The sequence below is a fragment of the Balaenoptera musculus genome, chromosome 11 (genome assembly GCF_009873245.2).
Source record: "Balaenoptera musculus isolate JJ_BM4_2016_0621 chromosome 11, mBalMus1.pri.v3, whole genome shotgun sequence".
NCBI lineage: Eukaryota > Metazoa > Chordata > Mammalia > Artiodactyla > Balaenopteridae > Balaenoptera > Balaenoptera musculus.
Window position 1 is genome coordinate 52,396,562 of NC_045795.1, and position 23,346 is coordinate 52,419,907.

At 41.2% G+C, this 23,346-nt stretch overlaps 1 protein-coding gene across 2 annotated transcripts in view; it reads right to left on the reverse strand.

Annotated features, from left to right (window-relative positions):
• Positions 1-23,346, reverse strand: part of GLB1 (galactosidase beta 1) — a 91,357-nt gene that overhangs the window by 23,602 nt on the left and 44,409 nt on the right. For both annotated transcript variants that reach the window (XM_036868771.1, XM_036868770.1), the window contains exons 11-14: positions 9,083-9,157; positions 6,637-6,726; positions 3,121-3,234; positions 1,009-1,140 (exon numbers count right to left, since the gene is read on the reverse strand). In XM_036868771.1, the coding sequence (XP_036724666.1) occupies positions 1,009-1,140; positions 3,121-3,234; positions 6,637-6,726; positions 9,083-9,157 (411 nt within the window). The remainder of the gene's footprint in view (positions 1-1,008; positions 1,141-3,120; positions 3,235-6,636; positions 6,727-9,082; positions 9,158-23,346) is intronic.

The window sequence follows — 23,346 nt, forward strand, 5'->3', positions numbered from 1 at the left end:
TCAATAAGCATTAACAAGGCAGCTGTGTGCCAGGCTCTTTGCTGGGTCCTGGGGACTTAGACACCTCATAAGAGTCCCCATCACTCTATAGGTCAGCGTGGCCTGTGACAGCCAAGCAGGAAGGCCACTAATTACAGCCTGAGCACAAGGACTGTAACAGGGACATTTCTACTGGAGACAAAAGTGGCCCCTGTATGGCTATTCCCTAAGAGTGTCATTGCCTTGCCTCCGAGGTGCCACCAGGAGGGTCAGGAAATAGCCGCAGACACCTGTCCTCTCCTAGAGTAGGTGGTGCCATCATTCCCTCAGTGAAGACTTCCCTCCTCTAGCAGATGGTGAGCTACCCATGGGGTAGCCTATATCTCAACATCCTTGCACCCCCCCAAAGCACCTCATGGAGCATGTGCACAGAGTATGAGCTTCACAAATGTTTGCTGAATAATGCTCTCAAAATATACATTAGAAAAACGTATTTGGACTAGACAACTAGGCACAGACTAACCAACAGAAGTGAGAGGCAGTGCACCAAGGGAAAGGCTCTCTGCAATTCAAGAGTTCGTCCTGGTTCATCCACATCCAGAAAACAGAGCAAACCAAATATTAAGCTGGCTTTGTTGGCAAGGGAGTGCCTTTTGCGAGCTCGGTGGGTTTTTTAAGCAAAGGAAAAGCACGGTGCAGTGGCTTTCTCCTCCTGTTTCTTACTAAAGGATGACTGAATTCAAACACAAAGGAAGGCTTCTGTTTGCAAAGCTCAACTTTCTCATCACCTGCAGAGGAAAACAGTTCTTCAAAATAACCCAACTTCTAGGTTGCAAAACAAATCAGGGTAGGTTCACTCATCAGATACGGAAAGGTGGGTGTGCTTTTAAAAATTACTTCTATGTGAACAGGGCTGGAGGGAAAGAGTGTATGTGGGAGAGTTTTAAAATGGATTTACAGAAACTTCCCTAGTGGCTTAGGCACAGGTCAACCTTTGAACCTCACTCCTTACAGGGAAGCTAGGCCTACCTTAAAATCGTTGATAGAACTGCCGTAGTTCACACGCCCCATGTTCTCCACCAGGAGGTCCAGGGTGGCTCCAGCTTTCCCTGTTATGTTCAGGGTGATCACAATATCTCGCTCAAGGACTCCGTGGGGGACCTGTTGGTTCAATGCCAAATGAGAATTAACTAGGGTGGGAGGGTCAGCAGAGAGGCAGCCCCCTCAGTTAATTCAGCACTCATTTTCCTGCCTGGAAGTGTCACCAGACTTGGGAGGAAATGCTCTGATGGCTCCTTTGCCCAAGTTACTGGCCAGATGCCCACATTCCTGAAATCACTGCTTTCTACACAAGAAGGTCAGCAGACTCAGCTCCCAGCAAGGAAGGGGCAAGGCTGGTTTCCTTAGCTCTGGGATGTTTTGCTGTGTATCTATTTTTAAATTTTGTATTTACTATTATTTTTTATTTTTATCTTATTTTTTGTTTTTTTAGTTTTTGGCCCCACTGCACGGCATGTGGGATCTTAGTTCCCTGACCAGGGATCGAACCTGCGCCCCCTGCAGTGGAAGCTCAGAGTCCTAACCACTGGACCATCAGGAAAGTCCTTTATTTTTTAAATTTAATTTTTATTTTATATTGGGGTGTAGTTGATTTACAATATTGTGTTCGTTTTAGGTGTACAGCAAAGTGGTTCAGTTATACATACATACATATGCATTCTCTTTCATATTCTTTTCGCATATAGGTTATAACAGAGTGTTGAGTAGCCTGTGTATCTATTTTTAACAGAAAGGGGATAGAGGCAAAAATTCCAGGGGAAGATCCCTAATACAGGAACCTCTTCACGTTCTCACAGCAAAAAGGCAGTCACAAAAAGTAGCTTCTGAACAACATGGAGAGAGGAGACAAAATCAGACAAACGAGATAAAATCAGCGAGTTAGGTGGAGTAGTCTCACTTCAAAATACCTGATATGATGCATTAACCACAAAGATGAAATAATAGAATGAGGGGAAACAACAGGTATTTTAGCAGCAACATATTCCTAGTTTTTTTAAATGCAAGATTTTTAAAAAAATGACCATAGGGACTTCCCTGGTGGTGCAGTGGTTAAGAGTCCGCCTGCCAATGCAGGGGACATGGGTTCGAGCCCTGGTCCGGGAAGATCCCACATGCCGCGGAGCAGCTAAGCCCGTGTGCCACTACTGAGCCTGCGCTCTAGAGCCCACGAGCCACAACTACTGAGCCCGTGTGCCACAACTACTGAAGCCCATGCACCTAGAGCCTGTGCTCCGCAACAAGAGAAGCCACCGCAATGAGAATCCCGCACACCACCACGAAGAGTAGCCCCAGCTCGCAGCAACTGGAGAAAGCCCGCATGCAGCAGTGAAGACCCAACACAGCCAAAAATAAATAAATAAATAAAATTTAAAAAAAAAAAAAAAATGACCATAATTCAGTAAGACAACCCCAAGATTGGAATTTTAGAAACAATTGCTGCCAGTATACACATAATGTCTTAGACACTTGCTGCCACTGAAATTAAAGCCGCTAATGACAACAGAATGGAAATATTTTCATTTAAAATTTTCTGAACAAATTTTCTTGGTTACGAAAAATCTCTTCATGTGTTTTTTCTCACATGTTCAGTGAGAGGAAGGGAAATCCTAAAATGTTATCTTTACTTTGCTACAAAACCAAAGTCTTTGTGTCCTTTAGCTCTAATTATCATGAACAATCCTACAGAATATAATTTCTCGTGTAATGAAGACCCAAAGTTAAATGAGTCATCTGGGGTGTACAAAACGGACCCTGCCCTCCAGGAGCAAAGAAGACATGGGTGACACACATGGTCAGTCAGAGGGGATGGCCCTGGACTGGGGCAACCAGGAAGCTTTCCAAGGAGGTGGGGCCTTAAGCACAGCCCTGCGGTTCGGATGGGTGAGGGGGTGTATCTCAGGTAGATGGAGCACAGGTGAGGCTACGTCAGCAAGCAAGGGGCACAGCTAAGGGGCATCACGAGGAGGGGTAGAGCCTGAGGATGGAAAGGCAGCCACGGCCTTGACTGTCATGTTACCAAGTGCAACCCACAAACCCCCTCTCCCGTGGGGGCAGACACACAAGTATAGAGAGAATTCTTACCCCATCCACAGAGACGTAGGCCCGATCGTGGACGCCATTGAAGGGCGAAGAGAGGGGTGTCGGGTCGCTGCAGTCTTGAGGAAGTGTTGTTCGGTACAGCACAAACCCGAAGTACTGGTTAGAGAAGGATGCAAGAAAAAGACATCACTCTTGCCATTCATGTTAGGAGAACTTGGTCACCCTCGATCTGTGTGAAAGTGACATTTCTAAAACCAGAGGAATGAAATGCTTCCTCAGCCTCGGCAAAAATTCCAGCTGAGAGAAGAGAACCGGCTTCAATCTTCGGGTCATAGAATAAAGCTGTCACAGCAGCGAACTGCAAGGAAGCCTGAAGAGTGTTTTGTCAAACGTCACCTCCCCTCCCACAAGAGGGAACTGGACCCTGGAATGTGTTAAGTGATTTGCCCAGAATCACTCAGGGGGATCACATCATATATATCCCAAAGTTATTTCTGTTACCTCAAAAACCAGAACCAAAGACGACAACAACAAAAGGCAAACGGCGGGCTTCCCTGGTGCGCAGTGGTTGAGAGTCTGCCTGCTAATGCAGGGGACACAGGTTCAAGCCCTGGTCTGGGAGGATCCCACATGCTGCGGAGCAACTGGGCCCGTGAGCCACAACTACTGAGCCTGCGCGTCTGGAGCCTGTGCTCTGCAGCGGGAGGGGCCGCGATGGTGAGAGGCCCGCGCACCGCGATGAGGAGTGGCCCCTGCTCGCCGCAACTGGAGAAAGCCCTCGCACAGAAACAAAGACCCAACACAGCCAAAAATTAATTAATTAATTAAAAAAAATAATAAATCTCCGCCGAATAAAACATAACTCTCAATTTAAAAAAAAAAAAAAAAAAGGCAAACGGCAACAGAATGCTCGGTAAAACGTTCTCCAGATTCTTGGGCTAAATCCGCTCTAACATACAAAACAAGAGTCAATCAGAAACTGTTTAAAGTGGAGGCATGAGGGAAACCGATAGAGATGGGGGTGTAACCTGTCGCTAAGTCAGAAAGTACTTTGAGAGCTGGGATCCCTGGTCCCAAAGGAAGGCCCCAACCATCAGCCTCGGTTCGTGGCTTCCTGCTGTGGCCATTAGCTGGTGGAGGTGGATAAATCCTGAGTCATACAAGAGAGTCCAAATGGAAATCCAGCAGGGAACAGAGACAAAGTTCCCTACTCCTCGGGCCCCAAAAGCAAGAAAGTGCACCCCAGGCAAGTGGAGAGGTGACTTGCAGGAGTGGAAGGAAAACGCTAACACACGTTCCTGTGTTGCAGGAAAGTGCTGAACTCAAGAAATGCTACTGCTGTCGCCAGCCAAACCTTCAAGTGCAAGGATGCCTCCCTCCCAGACCCCTAATCTCCATCTCTCTCTTGTTTTTATCTTTTGAAAGTACCAAAGCGGTGTGTCCTAGTTCAGAGGCCGAGGAAAACTTAGCCAGGGGTTTCCAGGAGGGGAGCAGAAGCTGAGATGCTCCCTGCAAAGGCAAAGCTGAGGCCTCCGGGGATGGGGTGGGGGGCAGCTGCAGGGGTACCAGGGCTGCACCCCACTCCCTGCAGCTGTGCCCGCCAAGGGGTTTGCTGGAAATAAATCTTCTATGAGCTTGTCCCAGATCTGAAACAGCCAGGGCCCAGGAGCCCCACCCGATCCGAGAGCACTGCCTTGGCCAAAGAGGAGAGAGCAGAAGGGGTCTGAGGAAGAACAAGGGCTGCCGGTGTCTACACATGAACCTGGGATTCACTTCCCAGGTTCCTACTGCTCTGTGTCGTGTCTTGTCTGATGTGCTCAGACCCTACTAGGTGGAGAAGACAGGTAGAGGAAGACGTGGACGTACAGTCAGTGTGTGTTAGAACCAGAGAAAGAACCTACCCAAAGTTAATAAAAAAGTGTGGGGTGGGGAGCTTAATTATTCATTTTTATTTATCACAAAGCAGTAATGTTGGAGTGAAATCACAAGTATAACAATAGTAACTGGAGGCAAAATATGTTAAAGTGAGATCGGATGTGCTATTATTCCCTCTAGAAGGTGATCTCCCCAGGAAGTCAGAAAGGAGGGCCGAGATAACTTTCCATTTCAAAAAATGGCTGAGATCCTAAGTGATCAAACTGAACATTGAACCTAAGGCAAAAAGTGACCTCATGGGCATCCTGAAATGGTGCCCTGAGAAGAACACATCACCACTGTCATGTTTGTGCCAAAAATGTTCCACTGAATCTAACCAGTGAGGGGCCGTATACAAAACTGGGCTGAACTCTTCAGACATGTCCATGTCATGAGAGAGAGAGAGAAAAAGACTCAGGAACCGTTTCAGATGAAAGAAGACAATGTGTGATCATGAACTGGAAACTGGACTGAAAAAAGTTAAGCTATAAAAGACACTGTTGGAATGACCAGGGATACCTGACTGTGGAATGTGTATTAGATAATAGGATTGCATCAATGCTAAATTTCTTTCTTTTTTAAAAAATAAATAAATTTATTTATTTATATTTTAAATTTTGGCTGCGTTGGGTCTTCGTTGCTGCGTGGGCTTTCTCTAGTTGTGGTGAGCTGGGGCTACTCTCTGTTGCAGTGCGCGGACTTGTTGTGGTGGCTTCTCGTTGCGGAGCACAGGCTCTAGGCACGCGGGCTCAGTAGCTGTGGCTCGCGGGCTTAGTTGCTCCGTGGCATGTGGGATCTTCCCGGATCAGGGCTCGAACCCGTGTCCCCTGCATTGGCAGGCGTATTCTTAACCACTGTGCCACCAGGGAAGTCCCAATGCTAAATTTCTTAAGGGTGATCATTATTTATGGTCGTGTAGGATAATGTCCTTCTTAAAAATATATGCTGTAATATTTAAAGGTGAAGTGTCATGATGTTGACAACTACCTCAAACGGCTGAATAAAAAAGCAGTTGACTGCGAATACACACAGAGAAAGATAAAGCAAGTGAAGTAACTGTTAACACTTGGTGAATCTAGGTGAAAGCTTTACGGGTGTTTGTTTTACTATTCTGACAAGTTTTCCAAAATAAAAAGTTGGGGAAAACTTTTACAATAAAGATGGGGCTGTGGCCTGGAGATTAAACACACACACACACACACACGATGTACTCTGTTCTTGTTCTCTTCAAAAACAGGAAAAAGAATCTCTAATAACCTAATCTATTAAGAACACAGTCCTTATACCTTTGAGCTAAGGACAAATAATTGTCTTTTTTGAGTAATAAAATAGTGGTTTTCCTCTGATAACTTATAAGAAAGATTAATTATATCCTAAATATACTCAATTTATAGCTTGTACAGAATTATGCTGAAGCAGGTTGAGCTACTACCTATCTGATAATAAGAAATGGGGGGAAAACACAGGAAAGATCAGCTCACCATGTGGTACTTAGAACTAAAGAGATCATGGAGATCCATGGTTAATTTACGTGGGGTCTGATTTATCTACTTACCGTTTTGGTCTCTGTGTTCAGAACAGGCAGTGCAGAAAGCACATTTCTGCAAGTAGAAAAAAGGTGAAGCATTACCTTTGAAGGCCTACCTGTTTCACCTGGATAAATGTCAAGGGATAAACGCTTTTTACGGGTCCAGAGGGACACAGAAGGTTGAGAGCTTCCTCCACTGTCTTTAACTGAAAAGAAACAAAAGCAGCATTCACTCACTGTCACCCCTCCCTGGTAATCACAGTAGAGAATAACGTCATTGACCAAACCCCTAAATAAATTGAAATGGTTCAAATTCTACTTAGTGCTGTCCCCCAGTCACCTTCAATCAATTCCATCTATTCCTTAACTCTGGATGAAAATTAACAGATGATAAACTTAAAAATAGTTTCAACATACCTATTTGCAAACCCAACCTCCTGTATATGAAAGGCCCTTAAAATGCATGAAAACCAAAGCTCCATAAAGCCTTCCCACCACTCCCAAAGAAGTAGCTCCGACTGTGCCCTCCTCTGAATTTGTCTGCAGCATATTTCCCACGCCTGTATCACTTTCCAGTTGTTTATACCACTGCTGTCCTTGCTGACCGTCAGCTCCTTAAGGGCAGGGTCTGTACTGTGCTTACCTCCAATGCCAGCACAAGGTAGACACTCAATTAATACTTATGATTGTGTATTCTTCCAGCTCATGGTGCTTATTCTGATGCAATAACAATGATAATGGCTGTAAGTGCCTCACCAAACTCCAGGGGAGACATCACTTTACCCGCATACCTCACTGAATCCTCACAACACCGGGAAAGGCAGGCATTACTGTCCCTTTTCAGGAAAGAAGAAACGGGGCTCAGAGCAGCTCACTTGAATCAAGGCGCAGACAGGATTTGCAGTTAGGTTTGGCTCCAAACCCAGGGCTTTCCCTAATACGATACTGGTCAGGAATTTTATAAACACTTTTCATGGTTACCTCGCCAATAGGCAGCATGGAAGAAAACAGTCTTAAGTACAATCCATCAATTCAGCTGAGTGGGTGCTTTCCCACTTGGACAACTGAAGGAACTCAACTCATGGTGAAAGCTTTTATCCTATATAACTATGTTCTACTTAAACTTCATTTAGTTATATGCCGATTTGCTATCTTCAATTGTATATATTTAGTTTCTGGTCTCACAATTTTCCTTCCTGGTAAACAAAATGCGCTCTGGTACTAAGGTAGCTATGTTTTAGCAATGTTGTTGTTTGAAATATTTGCAGTTATTCTCTGTTGCATAAAAATAAAATTTTCACAGCTCTATAAAGACATAAACCAGGACTTCCCTGGTGGCACAGTGGTTAAGAATCTGCCTGCCAGTGCAGGGGACACAGGTTTGATCCCTGGTCCAGGAAGATCCCACATGCCGCGGAGCAACTAAGCCCGTGTGCCACAACTACTGAAGCCCATGCACCCTAGAGCCCGTGCTCCACAACAAGAGAAGCCACCGCAATGAGAAGGCCATGCTCCACCACGAAGAGTAGCCCCTGCTCGCCACAACTAGAGAAAGCTCACGCGCATCAATGAAGACCCAACACAACTAAAAATAAAAAAAATTTTTAAAAAGACACAAACCAACCCTTTCCTTAAGTAGCAGTAGCAATGAACAAGTAGAAGGTACTCCCTTTACAAGTGTGATTAAAGTTTGGTTAATCTAAAGCAAGATTCCTATCAGGCAGAGAGACCACATTCTTTGTAGATCATAACACACGTATCCGACACTAGGTGGAAAATGTTACAAGAGCTCAACCAACCAATAATATATCAAAGGGCTTCACGAATGGAAAAATTATACAATCATGTTTGGTATTTTGCTTAAAGAGAAAAACTTATGATGCTATTTTAGAATTATCAAGATTCTTAAGAAATATGTAACTTTTTTTTCCTTGTGAGTTAACCCATGTAGGAGTTAGGGATTATTAGAGGGGAAAACCTGAAGACACAGATGGTTAAAACAAATTGATTTGGGCTTACGTCACTCCTATCAAATGAAACCTCGCTTCTTTGTCTCTTTCCCTAGAATAAAATGGTCTTCACTCATATTTATGATTCATTTCTAGCTTTCCCCCCTGATGTCCCAATTACCATATAAGCCACAAGCCACGAGGACATAATTTTGAGATGGAGGGGAGTGTATAATTGAGGGTTAATGCCTGTGGCTTTTGAGAACCCCCTGTGAGAAAGGTGAGTTGTAGAAAAGAACATCACCAGCCGTAACAATAAGGCTGCACGTTATTCCCACAAGGGCTCCTAGTGCTGCTTTTGACGTGGATAATGGAACCAAAATGATGTAAGAATGCCCGCTCGTGCCCCATGTGCTCACCCTGTCAACATGCACACAGAGTCTCTCACCTCCCGTGTCCCCGTTTTCCCAGACACATCATCCACCCCATCAGTCTCACAGAAAACAAGTTCACAGAAAAATAACGAACCGATTCCCCAGCATAACACTTTCACTCACGACTGCTGAACTCCACTTCCTCACTCTCAATGTTTCTGTCATTTTTTTTTCCTTACCTTTTTCAGACCAACTTTTCCATATGCAAACTTTGGTGTGGATGGAGGGATAGGGCCTTCCGGTACTTTTTCAAACTATAAACCATAGTGGAAAAAGACAGAAAGGAAAAACAGCCGTTAAACTCTCAGAAACATATCTATACAATTCATGTTTCAAAAGGAGGGTCAAAGAGTCAAACAACAGTGCCAGTGATTTTTGGAAAGGCAAAGGAACCAAAAACTCTCCCCAAAACAGAATCTAAGTGTATATCTTTGTATGTCTGTTCTTTAAGCTCCAGGAATCATTCAAATAATTACAGAACAAAAGACTTCAAACCGAAAGCAAAAACAAGTAGAGAGAATGAAGGTGACAACAGAAGACTGAAGTGGAGGAGAAAAGGAAAAAGGTACATGGTAAAACAGACTCTGAAGGGAGGGAGTTTATATTATCAGTTTATATTGAGTTTTCATTGATTATCATACAGCAAAATTCTAATCTTCTGTCCAACTAATTAATATGTCAGAAAAGAAGTAGACAAATATGCCAAAATATTATACTTCTGAACCTTTATTTCTCCATAGTAATTTGTACTTTAATCATAGTTTTCAGAGCAGTCATAAATACTGCTTCTTATCCTACCTGTTTAGATGGACAAATTCAACATGGGAAGCTGCTCTTTTCCCAGTGTAATCCAATAGATTCAATGGTGACCAACTTTTCTTTTCCCAAGATCTCTAATGTTTTCATTCATTTATCTAACAAGCTCTTAGAAAGTACTTTGGGGAATTCCCTGGCCAGAGTTTAGGACTCCACGCTTTTACTGCCAGGGCCCGGGTTCAGTCCCTGGTTGGGGAACTAAGATTCCACAAGCCGCGGCAAAAAAAAGGAAAGTACTTTGTGTCAGGTCTTATGCTTGGTACTAAGGATAATAACAGCCCCTAGTCCAGAGTGAGAATGTATAAACAAGTTATATTAGCAAACTAGGAGAAGTTGTGTCTTCAAGATTTCCACAGTATAATGTGGTGACAGAAAACAAAGTGTGACTAAATCTTCAGAGAGACGAATCAAAGACAAACCCCAGAGAAGGTAATGAGATGTGTCCTCATTTTCAGATGGATAAGGGCAGAGGGACCAGTTTGTGCAGAAGTCAGGAGCTGTAAACTGCACCTCCTGTAAAATTCTAGAATTTTATGTACCTTCATTTTAAGGCTAGAGACTCACATATAAGAAAGTGAGAATTGAATAGCACAGGGAACTATATTCAATATCTTGTAATAACCTATAATGGAAAAGAATCTGAAAAAGAATGAAAAAGTACTGAATCACTTTGCTGTACACCCCGAACCTGACACAACATTGTAAATTAACCACACTTCAATATTTTTAAAGTGGTACAAAAAAAAAGGGGGAGAATTGAGAGATGAGGCTTGATGAAAACAGGGGCAGAGTCATGGAAGGCATCCTGACCAGATCAGCATTTCAGAGAAACCACTCTGGAAGACAGACTAGAAAAGCCAGGTCTGTAGGAAATGAATAGACTAATGCCACAAGAGTACAGGTGACGCTTTAAAAGACTATCTATTTGGATTAGCAGATGCAAACTATTATATATAGGATGGATAAACAACAAGGTCCTACTGTATAGCACAGGGAACTATATTCAATATCTTGTGATAAACCATAATGGAAAAGAATATGAAAAAGAATATATATATATATATATATGTATAACTGAGTCACTTCTGCTGTAGCAGAAATTAACACAACGTTGTAAATCAACTATACTTCAATAAATTTTTTTTAAAAAGACTAACATTCATTAAGTAATATTCACATCGAAATCCTTAATAATCAGACATAAACACTGTGTCCACCAGCAACATGGATCATCAAGAGACAGCTGTGTCTACCCACTGAGCTAATGTCATTCCAGCCATAAACCAAGATGGACAATCAATCAGCCAGTGTAGACTGGTCCTGGGTCAAGTTTCAAACTTCATTAAGCTTCTGAAGTACTGAAAATCACGATGGCCATCCTCTCATGTCCAGTCCCCGCCCAGCCTCACTACCACCCTCATGAAATTCTGAGATCCCCTCCAGTCATCAAGGTCCTCAACTACAACTTAATTTCTGCAGAATGACCCATCTTCAGAAAGTCAGCTGGACTCATCTTTGATGGAATCCCTACGAAGAACTGGAACAAAACTCTTTAAAAAATTGGTCTGAAATTCATTCAAAAGCATACAAAAATAAACTCACCACTGCCCCTCTCAGGAATTGCTACCAAGGAGGAGGGCGCTACCCTATAGTATTACGCTTCATCCTCGAGGTCAAGGTGTTAACCATGTCTGGTTGAGTTTTACCCACACCAAAGAGAATACATTTAAAAATGCAAATGTCACGAGCTTTGTCACGCCTTGAAGAGTCCTGTGCAAAGGGCTGCCTGGAGTCTTCACCGCTGAGCACAAGCTTGTGCAGCCTGCTGGGAAATTCCCATCTCTGGGAGTCCATGTAATTGAAAGAGGCTGTCCATCTCCACCCAGCTTACTCTTGAGATGAACTAAAGAAGAGACCCATTCGACTTTTTAAGCCTTTGGTGAAGGAAAGAGGCAGGAAGAGCTATATATGGGGGTATTTATGATCCCATTTCTTTTCCTCGACGCAGACAAATACTTTGAATACCATCTAACAAACCATCGAAGTGAACATCTACAAAGGCTCATAAGAAAGAGCTCACTTTTAAAGTCGTTCATTTCTCTCTTCCAAACCTGAAATATCAAAAAAGAGAAGTGGGGAAAGATGACCACATGTTAAGCTGCAATCTCTCATAAGCTACTGAATTACATTAATTTCTGAAGACTCTGTCTCCTTCATGGGTTCATTTTACTGTGGCCACTGGTTAAATGCTTGGGATCCTCTGGGTTTGTCTTTTGCTTGGCCCGCTGCCCTTCTCACTCAGCTTCTGCGTGCAATCTCAACCTCTCCTGGACTTCAGCCTCCACCTCCACAATGACTGCAGAATCCGTGCCTAACGGATTCTTCCTGGAGCTTCTCACTCTTAAGTGAGATGCTTGCCAGACAGACACGTCCACCTGGATGTCCTCAGACGCATCCTGAGCTCAACTTGCTTCTCCCTCCCCCTTCCCACCTGCGCCTTCTCTGCAACCCTCTATGTTAGCTGCTGACCCCAATACTCATCTAGTTATCCAACCAAGGTTGTAACCTGGACAAATCAATGACTCCTCATTCTTCCTCACACCGGCATTCAGCCAGTTGCCAAATTCCACCAGTTTTACCTCCTGAATATTTTTCAAATCAACTGCTTCCTCTCCACTCCCTGTTGGCCCTGCCATCATCTAATTCCTAGGTTACTGCAGCAGCTGCTGAACTCATCTTCTGCAGCCAGAAGTGCCCCAAGGGAGGGTCCTAGCAGTGCGTTCTCATGGTCATAGGTTTTTGTAAAATTTGCAGAAGTAATGCAGTTTAACCACAAAAGGCTAAGACCCTCGCCTCTTTCTGCTCCAGCTTTCCTGTGTTAAACATCCTCTTGGGAAAAAAAAAAAACAAAAAAAAAACCATCCTCTTGGGTCAGGAGGCTTTAGAGTGGCTACAGGCATCTTTGAGATTCAACCAAAGGAGAGCTGAGGTGGGGATTTATTTACTTTGGGTGTAGAATATATTTACACGGTTCACTGTCACTCCTATGAGTAGGTAAATTATTGCTAACAGATTATGCTGACTCGCAATATGATTGTGCTCTAAGGCATCCAGCTCCAGAAATATGTGGGTTGTGGAGAGGAAACAGGGTTTAAAATGTTATGGGGCCAGATCATCAAAAAATCTACAAACAATAAATGCTGGAAAGAGTGTGGAGAAAAGGGAACCCTCTTGCACTGTTGGTGGGAATGTAAATTGATACAGCCACTATGGAGAACAGTATGGAGGTTCCTTAAAAAACTAAAACTAGAACTACCATACAACCTAGCAATCCAACTACTGGGCATATACCCTGAGAAAACCATAATTCAAAAAGAGTCATGTACCACAATGTTCACTACAGCTCTATTTACAATAGCCAGGACATGGAAGCAACCTAAGTGTCCATCAACAGATGAATGGATAAAGAAGATGTGGCACATATATACAATGGAATATTACTCAGCCATAAAAAGAAACGAAGTTGAGTTATTTGTGGTGAGGTGGATGGACCTAGAGTCTGTCATACAGAGTGAAGTAAGTCAGAAAGAGAAAAACAAATACCGTATGCTAACACATTTATATGGAATCTAAAAAACAAACAAACAAAAATGGTCATGAAGAACCTAGGCAAGACGGGAATAAAGACGCAGACCTACTAGAGAATGGACTTGAGGATATGGGGAGGGGGAAGGGTGAGCTGGGACAAAGTGAGAGAGTGGCATGGACATATATACACTACCAAATGTAAAATGGATAGCTAGTGGGAAGCAGCCGCATAGCACAGGGAGATCAGCTCGGTGCTTTGTGACCACCTAGAGGGGTGGGATAGGGAGGGTGGGAGGGAGGGAGATGCAAGAGGGAAGAGATATGGGGATATATGTATATGTATAACTGATTCACTTTGTTATAAAGCAGAAACTAACACACCATTGTAAAGCAGTTATACTCCAATGAAGATGTTAAAAAAAAAAAATGTTATGGGGCCAGGACCTGTCTACAGAAATTTCTTCCAAATATTACAGCTCATGCATGAAAGAATTTGAGAGAGATTTCCCCAGTTTAGATAACAATCCTAAATATTCATATAATGCTATCAGCAACAAAATGTGAAGCTTTCCTGTTTTTCTAAACTATCAATACTAAAAATCAAATTTCAATCAGTCACACTTGAGAAAGATTGCCAGTCTCTCTAGAGAAGATTACAAACATTGTTGTCATCCGAAGAGACAATAAAACAGCATGCAGCCAAAAGAATATAAGGAAAGAAGGATGGCAGAGGTGTTTCAGTTAATAAAGCCAAAATATGTTTCTAAGTTTTGTGATGTTTGCAATTATTTTAATTTAAAAATCTTAAAATTTGTAATGATTTTTAAACAATTTTTATTGGGGTATAGTTGATTAATATTGTGTTAATTTCAGGTGTACAGTAAAGTGAATCAGTTATACATATACATATATCCACTCTTTTTTCTTTTTAGATTCTTTTCCCATATAGGCCATTACGGAGTATTGAGTAGAGTTCCCTGTGCCATACAGCAGGTTCTTATTAGTTATCTATTTTATATACAGTAGTGGGTATATGTCAATCCCAATCTCCCAATTTATCCCTCCCCCCACTTATCCCCTGGTAACGGTAAGTTGGTAATGATTTTTTTTTTTTACTCATTTAAATATACATTCGCTTTTGGTGCCTCACTCAGTACCCTTTCTGAAATGCCTATCTGACTATGTCACATGGTGTATTCAGCAGCATTAATGTTCTTGGTGAAGGAGGAGATAGCATCACCTGTACCTTAAGGAGAAAGCATGGCAGTGTTGGTTCCCACTAGATGGGGAGAAGAGACCAGGGTGTAAATAGAGACGTGCAGATAATTAAAGGTCCAGTTGAGGTTGGAAGTACAAATCCCTGTTCCAGCCAGTGCACACTGAAGTTCACAGTCCTCCTGCCTGGTTTCAGGGCCAGAGTGTGACAGCAGAATGGTCCGGGCCGGTGGATTGTGGAGCAGGGGCCCTTGAACAGCAGCAGAGAGGGCTACGGAGGGTGATGGTGAAAGACTCTAACAGCCATCAATCTTAAGAGCCAGGGAAGGTCAAGAAAATGTGAGGGGTTACAGGAGTGGGGCAGGGGGCAGAAAGAAGTAGCTAAATATATGGGAGAATAAAAACGTGAGGTTATGATGAGGCCAAAGATTAGATGATGTTTTGTGCAAGAAAAGCACATGTAAATATCTGCTTTTAAATTTGACTTGGATTTTTCTTCTAAGTTAAGCATAGAAAAGCTCATTATTTCCGAAAGAAAATGATACTAAAAATAAACCTGCCAGCAACACCACTGAGAGGTATATACCCAAAGGAATCGAAAGCAGGGACTTGAACAGATACTTGTGCCCCAATGTTCAATGCAGTATCATTCAAAATAGCCAAAAGATGGAAACAACCCAAGTGTCCATCAAGAGATGAATGAGGTGAATAGATAAACAAACTGTGGTATACAAGTCGTCCCTCTGTATCTGCAGACTATTGATTTCAGGACCCCCACAGATACCAACATTCCAGGATGCTCAAGGGACTTGAGTACATCTGCATATGTTCCATGCACATTCTCTCATATATTTCACATCAGCCCTACATTACTTATAATACCTAATACAGTGTAAATGCTATGTAAATAGTTGTAAATACAATGTAAATGTTATGTAAAAAACTGCCTGCGTGCAACAGACTCAAGTTTTGCTTTTTTGAAACTTTCTGTAATTTTTTTTTTTTTTTTTTATATTTTCAATCTGTAGTTGGTTGAATCTGCAGATGTGGGACCCATAGAAATGGAGGGCTGCCTGTATATATACAATGAAGTATTATTCACCCATGAAAAGAAATGAACTTCTGATACATGCTATATAACATGAACCTTGAAAACATTATGCTAAGTGAAATAAGTCAGACACAAAAGGAAAATATTGTATGGTTCCACTTTTGTGAAACATCTACAATATGCAAATTCACAGAGGCAGAAAGTAGACTAGCGCTTACAGGTGGCTGAAAGGAAGGGGAAATGGGGAGTTATTGCATAATAGTTAGTGTTTCTGTCTGGGTGGATGAAAAGATTTTGTAAATAGATAATGGTGATGGTTACACAACATTATGAATGTAATTAATGCCACTGAATGGTACACTTAAAAATGGTTAAAATGGCAAATTTTATGTTATATATATTTTATCACAATTAAAAAAAATTAACATACAAACCCCACTGAATTGTGTACTTTAAATGGATGAAGTCTATGGTATGTGACTTATATCTAAATAAATCTGTTTAAAAATAAACAAACCTGAAGTGGTTTGTGAGATGAGGCAACAGACTGTAAAAGAAATAAGTCCACAGGCACTACAATAAAATCAAAGAAATCAGTAATTTAAAAAGGGAAGTACAATGGAATATTCATGTACAATTTAAAGAGACCAAAAAATTAAATATAGTGTATGTGGATGCATGCATTTGTGGTAAAAAATCACAAAAATGTGTGTGAAGCATAAATACTATTCTTCCTCCTCCCTCTGAGGAGGGAGGAGAAGAAACAGGAAATAAACCCAGGTTTATCTGTGATGTATTATTTTCTTAAAAAATCAGAAGCAAAGATTTCATAATAACCTGTGTTAAATCTAGGTACCAGGTACATGGATGTGTGTGACATTATTTTATACATTTAACATTTTTTAAGTAGGTTATATTTTAAAGACAAATATATATCATAATATTTCTCATAAAGAAATAAAAGACTCCTTTGATAATGATATTAGTATTAGAAACATAGAATATTTGGGAATAAACATATTAAGAAATGGACAGGGACTATTTTAAGAAAACTTAAAAACAAGAAGCACATCAGAGAAGACTTGAACAGTTAGAAAGGCATTTTCTTAGCTAAGACTCAATATTGTAAATATCACCCCTAATTTGATGTATAAACTTAAAACATCAACAGGTATCTCGAGTTTTTGTTTTGTTTTGAAGTTGATAGAATAATACGAAAGTTTACATAGAAAAGTAAACTTGCAGGAATAGCCGGGGAAATACTGAAAGACTAAAGATGGAAGACTAATCCTACCAGATAATAAAATATTGTAAAGGTAACAATTAAAACAGTTTGGTATTGGTAAAAGAGAAAAAAAAAATCAATAACATAAAAGAAAGTGTTCAAAAATAGACCCAAATACTTATGGAAATTAAGTAGGTGACAAAATGGGCACATCAAACCAGTGGCAAAATAATGGATAAGTCAATAAAAAGGGCTGGGATAACTGTCTAGTCATTTAAGAGATGAATAAAGCTGAGTCTCTACCTCACTCCTAATAACAGCAACAACAACAAAAATTCCATGCACATCGGCACTTAAATGTAAAATATGAAATCATAACAATTTTAAACACACTAAGAGAATTTATTTATACTACTACAGTGGGGAAGCAGCCATAAAGGAGGGAAGTAACATATTTGACTACGTAAAAAAGCAGGATTATTTTTTACAGGAAAAAAAAAGAACCCTCACCAACCTGTGAAAAATGAAAAATGCCACAATAACAAAACTCTTGCAAATTATAAAAAGAACAAATAGCCCAACAAAAAAACTATGAAAAAACCTGAACAAATAGTTCACAGAAAAAGTAACATAAATGGACAATTTATACATGAAAGGGTGTACAACTCTAAGTACTCATTACTAAAGAAATGTAGTGCTTACTTTTTTTTTTTTTTTTTTTATACCTTATATTCTGAGATGATATCCTTCCTTTTTTTTAGTCCTAGAACATTTCTTTATTATTTATTTATTTATTTATTTTTGGCTGTGTCGGGTCTTCGCTTCTGTGCGAGGGCTCTCTCCAGTTGCAGCGAGCGGGGGCCACTCTTCATCGCGGTGCGCGGGCCTCTCACTATCGCGGCCTCTCCCGTTGCGGAGCACAGGCTCCAGACGCGCAGGCTCAGTAGCTGTGGCTCATGGGCCTAGTTGCTCCGCGGCATGTGGGATCTTCCCAGACTAGGGCTCGAACCCGTGTCCCCTGCATCGGCAGGCAGACTCTCAACCACTGCGCCACCAGGGAAGCCCCTGTAGTGCTTACTTTTAAAACTATCCTTTTACATATCAAATGGCAAGGTCAAAAAGTCTGATAATTCACAGTATTGGTAAAAGTGTGGGGAAATAAGACTCAACTGATACAATTTCATTGAAGGGCCATTTGTAATATATTTCAAGAAAATTTTGGGGACTTCCCTGGTGGTCCAGTGGCTAAGTCTCCACGCTCCCAATGCAGGGGGCCCAGGTTCCATCCCTGGTCAGGGAACCAGATCCCGCCTGCTGCAACTAAAAATCCCACATGCTGCAACTAAGACCTGGCACAGCCAAATATTAAAAAAAAAAAAAAAAAGAAAAAGAAAAAAGAAAATTTCCTGTAGCTCTCCTTGAACTGTACATGAGATGTCATTTAAAAGTTGAGGGCTTCCCTGGTGGCGTAGTGGTTAAGAATCTGCCTGCCAATGCAGGGGACACGGGTTCGAGCCCTGGTCTGGGAAGATACCACATGCCGCGGAGCAACTAAGCCCGTGAGCCACAACTACTAAGCCTGCGCCTCTGGAGCCTGTGCTCCGCAATGGGAGAAGCCGCGACAGTGAGAGGCCCGCACACCGCGATGAAGAGTGGCCCCCGCTTGCCGCAACTGGAGAGAGCCCTCGCACAGAAACGAAGACCCAACACAGCCAAAAATAAATAAATAAATAAATAAATAAATTTTTTAAAAAAAGTTGAAAATAATCTAAACGCCCATCAATTAGAAATGGATTACGTAAATGGCAGTAAATCTAAATAGCACAATAGCATGTAGCCATTACAGAGAATGAGATCATTTAGGTTAAGATGGTACACTAAACATAACATCTAATTTCATTCTTTCCCAAAAGAATGCCAGTAAACATCTCAGTAAACAGATTTTTGTTTAAGACATAAATACACAGAACTGAAGAACAGAAGAGGAAACAACAGCAACAAAATTCTGGAAGCTGGAAAATGGACAAATGAATGGCAAATCAGTAGTAAGAAAGCCAAATCCTAATCCAGAATGGGAGAAAACTAAGAACCAATTCAATCTGACTGCAAAATTACCAAAAGGCTCAAAATTGGAAGCACCAGATCCTTCTGGAACTGGGAGGTACAGGTGCTAAAATAAGGAGGATTGGGTGAAAGCTATTTGTAAAGCAGCATGATCCTCAGATTTCTTTCCCTTCTCCAAGCCAAAGGTTCTCAAACTCTAGCGCACGTCAGAATCACCCAGGGGTCTGTAAAATCTTGGATTGCTGACCCTATCCACAGAGTTTCTGATTCAGTAGAATTTGCATTTCCATCAGGTACTTAGGTGGTTCTGATGCTCTGGTATTTGAGAAACACTGCTCTATGCAATGCCCCCTCCCACCTGGGACTAGAGATTTATTCTCCGGAGAGGGGAAAACATGGTCTTTGTTTTCATGGTTAACCTGCAGCATCGAGGACATTTTAAAAGGGGAGAATGTGATCATGCACGTAGTAAAAAGTAACTACCCCTCCCACCCCACCCCCCACCCCCAACCCTGCCCCAGGGCGCAGAATGCTGGCAACCAGCCCCTTACTCCAGGCAGGACATTCGAAGACATCTTTCCTGGAAATCTTAGCCATAGAGGAAACATCTAAAAATACTGATACCTTGTAATTTTATATAATTAAACAAAATTAGGTCAGAAAGGAAAAAAAGCAACCTCTAAAAATAAAAAACCAGTAAAGGAAATAAATGAACCTGTTTATTTGATTAGTGGCATAACCAAAGGCTACCTGTGATTACAATGAACATTGCCTGTCATAAATAAAGCCCTGAGTGTAGGGGGATGTGGCGGTTTTAATGACATGCCCACAAATTCTCTGATACTCTTCCCCTCAATAAGTGGAACTTAATTCCCCTGAATATGGCCTGGACTTAGTAACTGGCTTCTAGTGGAAAGAATATGGAAAAAGGGATGGGATGTCATTCTGTGTTTGGGTAATAAAAAGACTGCAGCTTTCATCTGGAGGTGCCCACTCTCTCACGGATCATTCACTGTGGGGGAAGCCACATCATGGGCAGCCTCATGGAGAGTCCCATGTGGCAAAGAACTTTAGTGACCTGCACAGAGCCATGTGAGATGGACCCTTCAAAGGGGAACCCTACTACACAGTTGGTGGGAATGTAGGTTGTTGCAGCCACTATGGAGAAGAATAAGGAGGTTCCTCAAAAAACTGAAAATAGAGTTGCCATATGATCCTGCAATCCCACTCCTGGGCATATATCCAGAGAAAACCATAATTCAAAAAGATACATGCACCCCTATGTTCATAGCAACACTATTCACAATAGCCAAGACATGGAAGCAACCAAAATGTCTATCGACAGATGAATGGGTAAAGAAGATGTGGTATGTATATACAATGGAATATTACTCAGCCATAAAAAAAGAAATTATGCCGTTGGCAGCAACATGGATGGACCTAGAGATGATCATACTAAGTGAAGTAAGTCAGACAAAGACAAATACCATATGATATCACTTATATGTGGAATCTAAAATATGACACAAATGAACTTATTCATGAAACAGAAACAGACTCACAGACATAGAAAACAAACTTAAGGTTACCAAAGGGGAAAGGGGTGGGGAAGGATAATTTAGCAGATACAAACTACTATATAAAAAATAGATAAACAACAAGGTCCTACTGTATAGCACAGGCAACTATATTCAATATCTTGTTATAAAGCATAATGGAAAAGAATATATATATACATGTATAACTGAATCACTTTGCTGTACAGCAGAAACTAATACAACATTATAAATCAACTATACTTCAATTAAAAAAAAAAAAAGAGGAAAGTAAAGAAAGAAATGGACCCTTCAGGGACTTCCCTGGTGGCACAGTGGGTAAGACTCCATGCTCCCAATCCAGGGGGCCTGGTCAGGGAACTAGATCCCACATGCATGCCGCAACTAGGGAGCCCAACTGCCGCAACTAAGGAGCCCACGTGCTGCAACTAAGGAGCCAGGGAGCCACAAATAAGGAGTCCACCAGCTGCAACTAAGACCCGGTGCAACCAAATAAATAAATAAATATTAAAAAAAAAAGAAAGAAAGAAATGAACCCTTCAGCCCCACGTAAGTCTTCAGAGTCTGCTGCTTCGCCAACAGCTTTCAGTGCAACCTCAGGAGAATTCACGAGCTACAACATCCAGCTAAGCCACCCCTAGATTCTTTACCCTCAGAAGCTGTGTGAGGTCATAACATTTGTTTTTGTTTTTGTTTTTTAAAATTTATTTGTTCATTTAATTTTTATTTTTGGCTGCGTTGAGTCTTTGTTGCTGCCGCGGGCTTTCTCTAGTTGCGGCGAGCGGGGGCTACTCTTCGTTGCAGTGCGCAGGCTTCTCATTGCGGTGGCTTCTCTTGCTGTGGAGCACGGGCTCTAGGCGCACGGGCTTCAGTAGTTGTGGCACATGGGCTCAGTAGTTGTGGCTTGCGGGCTCTAGAGCGCAGGCTCAGTAGTTGTGGTGCACGGTCTTAGTTGCTCCACGGCATGTGGGATCTTCCCAGACCAGGGCTCGAACCCGTGTCCCCTACACTGGCAGGCGGATTCTTAACCACTGCACCACCAGGGAAGTCCCACATTTGTTGTTTTAAGCTACTGAGTTGTAGGTAATTTGTTGCACAGCAATAAATAGGGGAGAAAACAAATCTCCCTTGAAGATTCACATCCACAACTAGCCCACAACTAAAATACACGACATTCAGAGCATATAAGTCAGGAAGGATGTAACTGGAGTTAATGTGAGATAAAGTTCTGGTTGTAGGAAGGAAGTAAAGATATGGATTAATTTTAAATTATTATAAGTAAAAACTGAATGTTAAAGTTTTTTGAAAGCCAGACATAAAGGAGTGCATACTGTATGAACCCATCCATATAAAGTCAAAAACAAGCACAGCTAACCTATGGTGATAGAGGTCAGTGGGAGGTCAATGACCAGAAGGAGCATGAGGGGAGCTTTTGGGGGGCTGTGTGTTGGTTCCAGGGGTTCACGTTGTTCTTTACTGAGTTGTATTTTTGGGGAGGTACATATTTCACACTTCAACAGGTAACCACTAAAAGAATAAAAAAAAAAAAAAAAAAAAAAAAAAAAGAATAAAAATATAGTGAATAACATCCAAACTAGGGTGGGAGGGAGATGAAATAAGGAAACAAAAATAAACAGTTCAAAAGAAAGTAATAAGGGAAGACAAAACAGAAAAGCTGGACAAATAGATTATTATAAGATGGTTGAAATGAATTGATGTGTATCAAGAATTATAATGAATGACAATGAACAAGTGCACCAGTTAAAAGACAAAAATGTTCCAACTAGATTTTTTAAAAATCCAGCTATATCCTGTTTACAAGGGACACGTTTTTATTTTTATTTTTTTTAATTGAAGTATCGTTGATTTACAATGTTGTGTTAAGTTCTGCTGTACAGCAAAGTGATTCAGTTATACATATACACTCTTTTTTATATTCATTTCCATTATGGATTATCACAGGATATTGAATATAGTTCCCCGTGCTATACAGCAGGACCTTATTGTTTACCCATTCTGTATATAATAGTTTGCATCTGCTAATCTCAAACTCCCAATCTATCCCTCCCTCCCCCTTGGCAACCATAAGTCTGTTCTCTACGTCCGTTGAGTCTGCTTCTGTTTTGGGACACGTGTTTTTTTAAAAAGGATATAAAAAGGTTGAAATTAAAGCATTGTGAAAGATATACCAGATAAATACTAACGAAAAGAATGCAGGTAGTATTAGTATCAGACAAAAAAGACTTTAAGGCAAAAAGCATTATCAGAGATAGACGACTTCCATATAATGATACTAAAAGATTTAATTCTCAATCTACATACTAATAACATGGCCTCAAAAACTGACAGAACTACAAGAAGAAATACATAAACACAACTCTCTCAATAACTAATAGAATAAACTGACCAAAAAATTTAGGAAGGATATCAAAGATATCAGCAGCACCATTAATAAGCTTAATCTAATGAACACGTATACAGATTATAGCCAACAATTATAAAACACGAAGTCTTTTTGAGAATACACAGAATATTTGTTCATATTGGTATAGGCCAGGCTCTACCGAGAAGTTCAACAAACTTCAAGGGATTGGTATCATACACACTACATTCTCCAACCACAATGCAAATATGTGAGAAACCAACAGACTAGAAAAATACTTATGTTTAATAATTTAAAAACTCACTTCTGAATGTTTGAAGGGTCAAAGAGAAATCAAAATAGGCATGTTTAAAAGCAAACAATAATAAATATATTACATATCAAAACTTATGAGATGGCACCATAGCAGTACTTGAAGGAAATGTATAGACTTGAGTATTTATATTAGAAAAGAAAAGAAGAAAGCCCAGTTTAAAAAGCTAGGGCTTCCCTGGTGGCGCAGTGGTTGAGAATCTGCCTGCCAATGCAGGGGACACGGGTTCGAG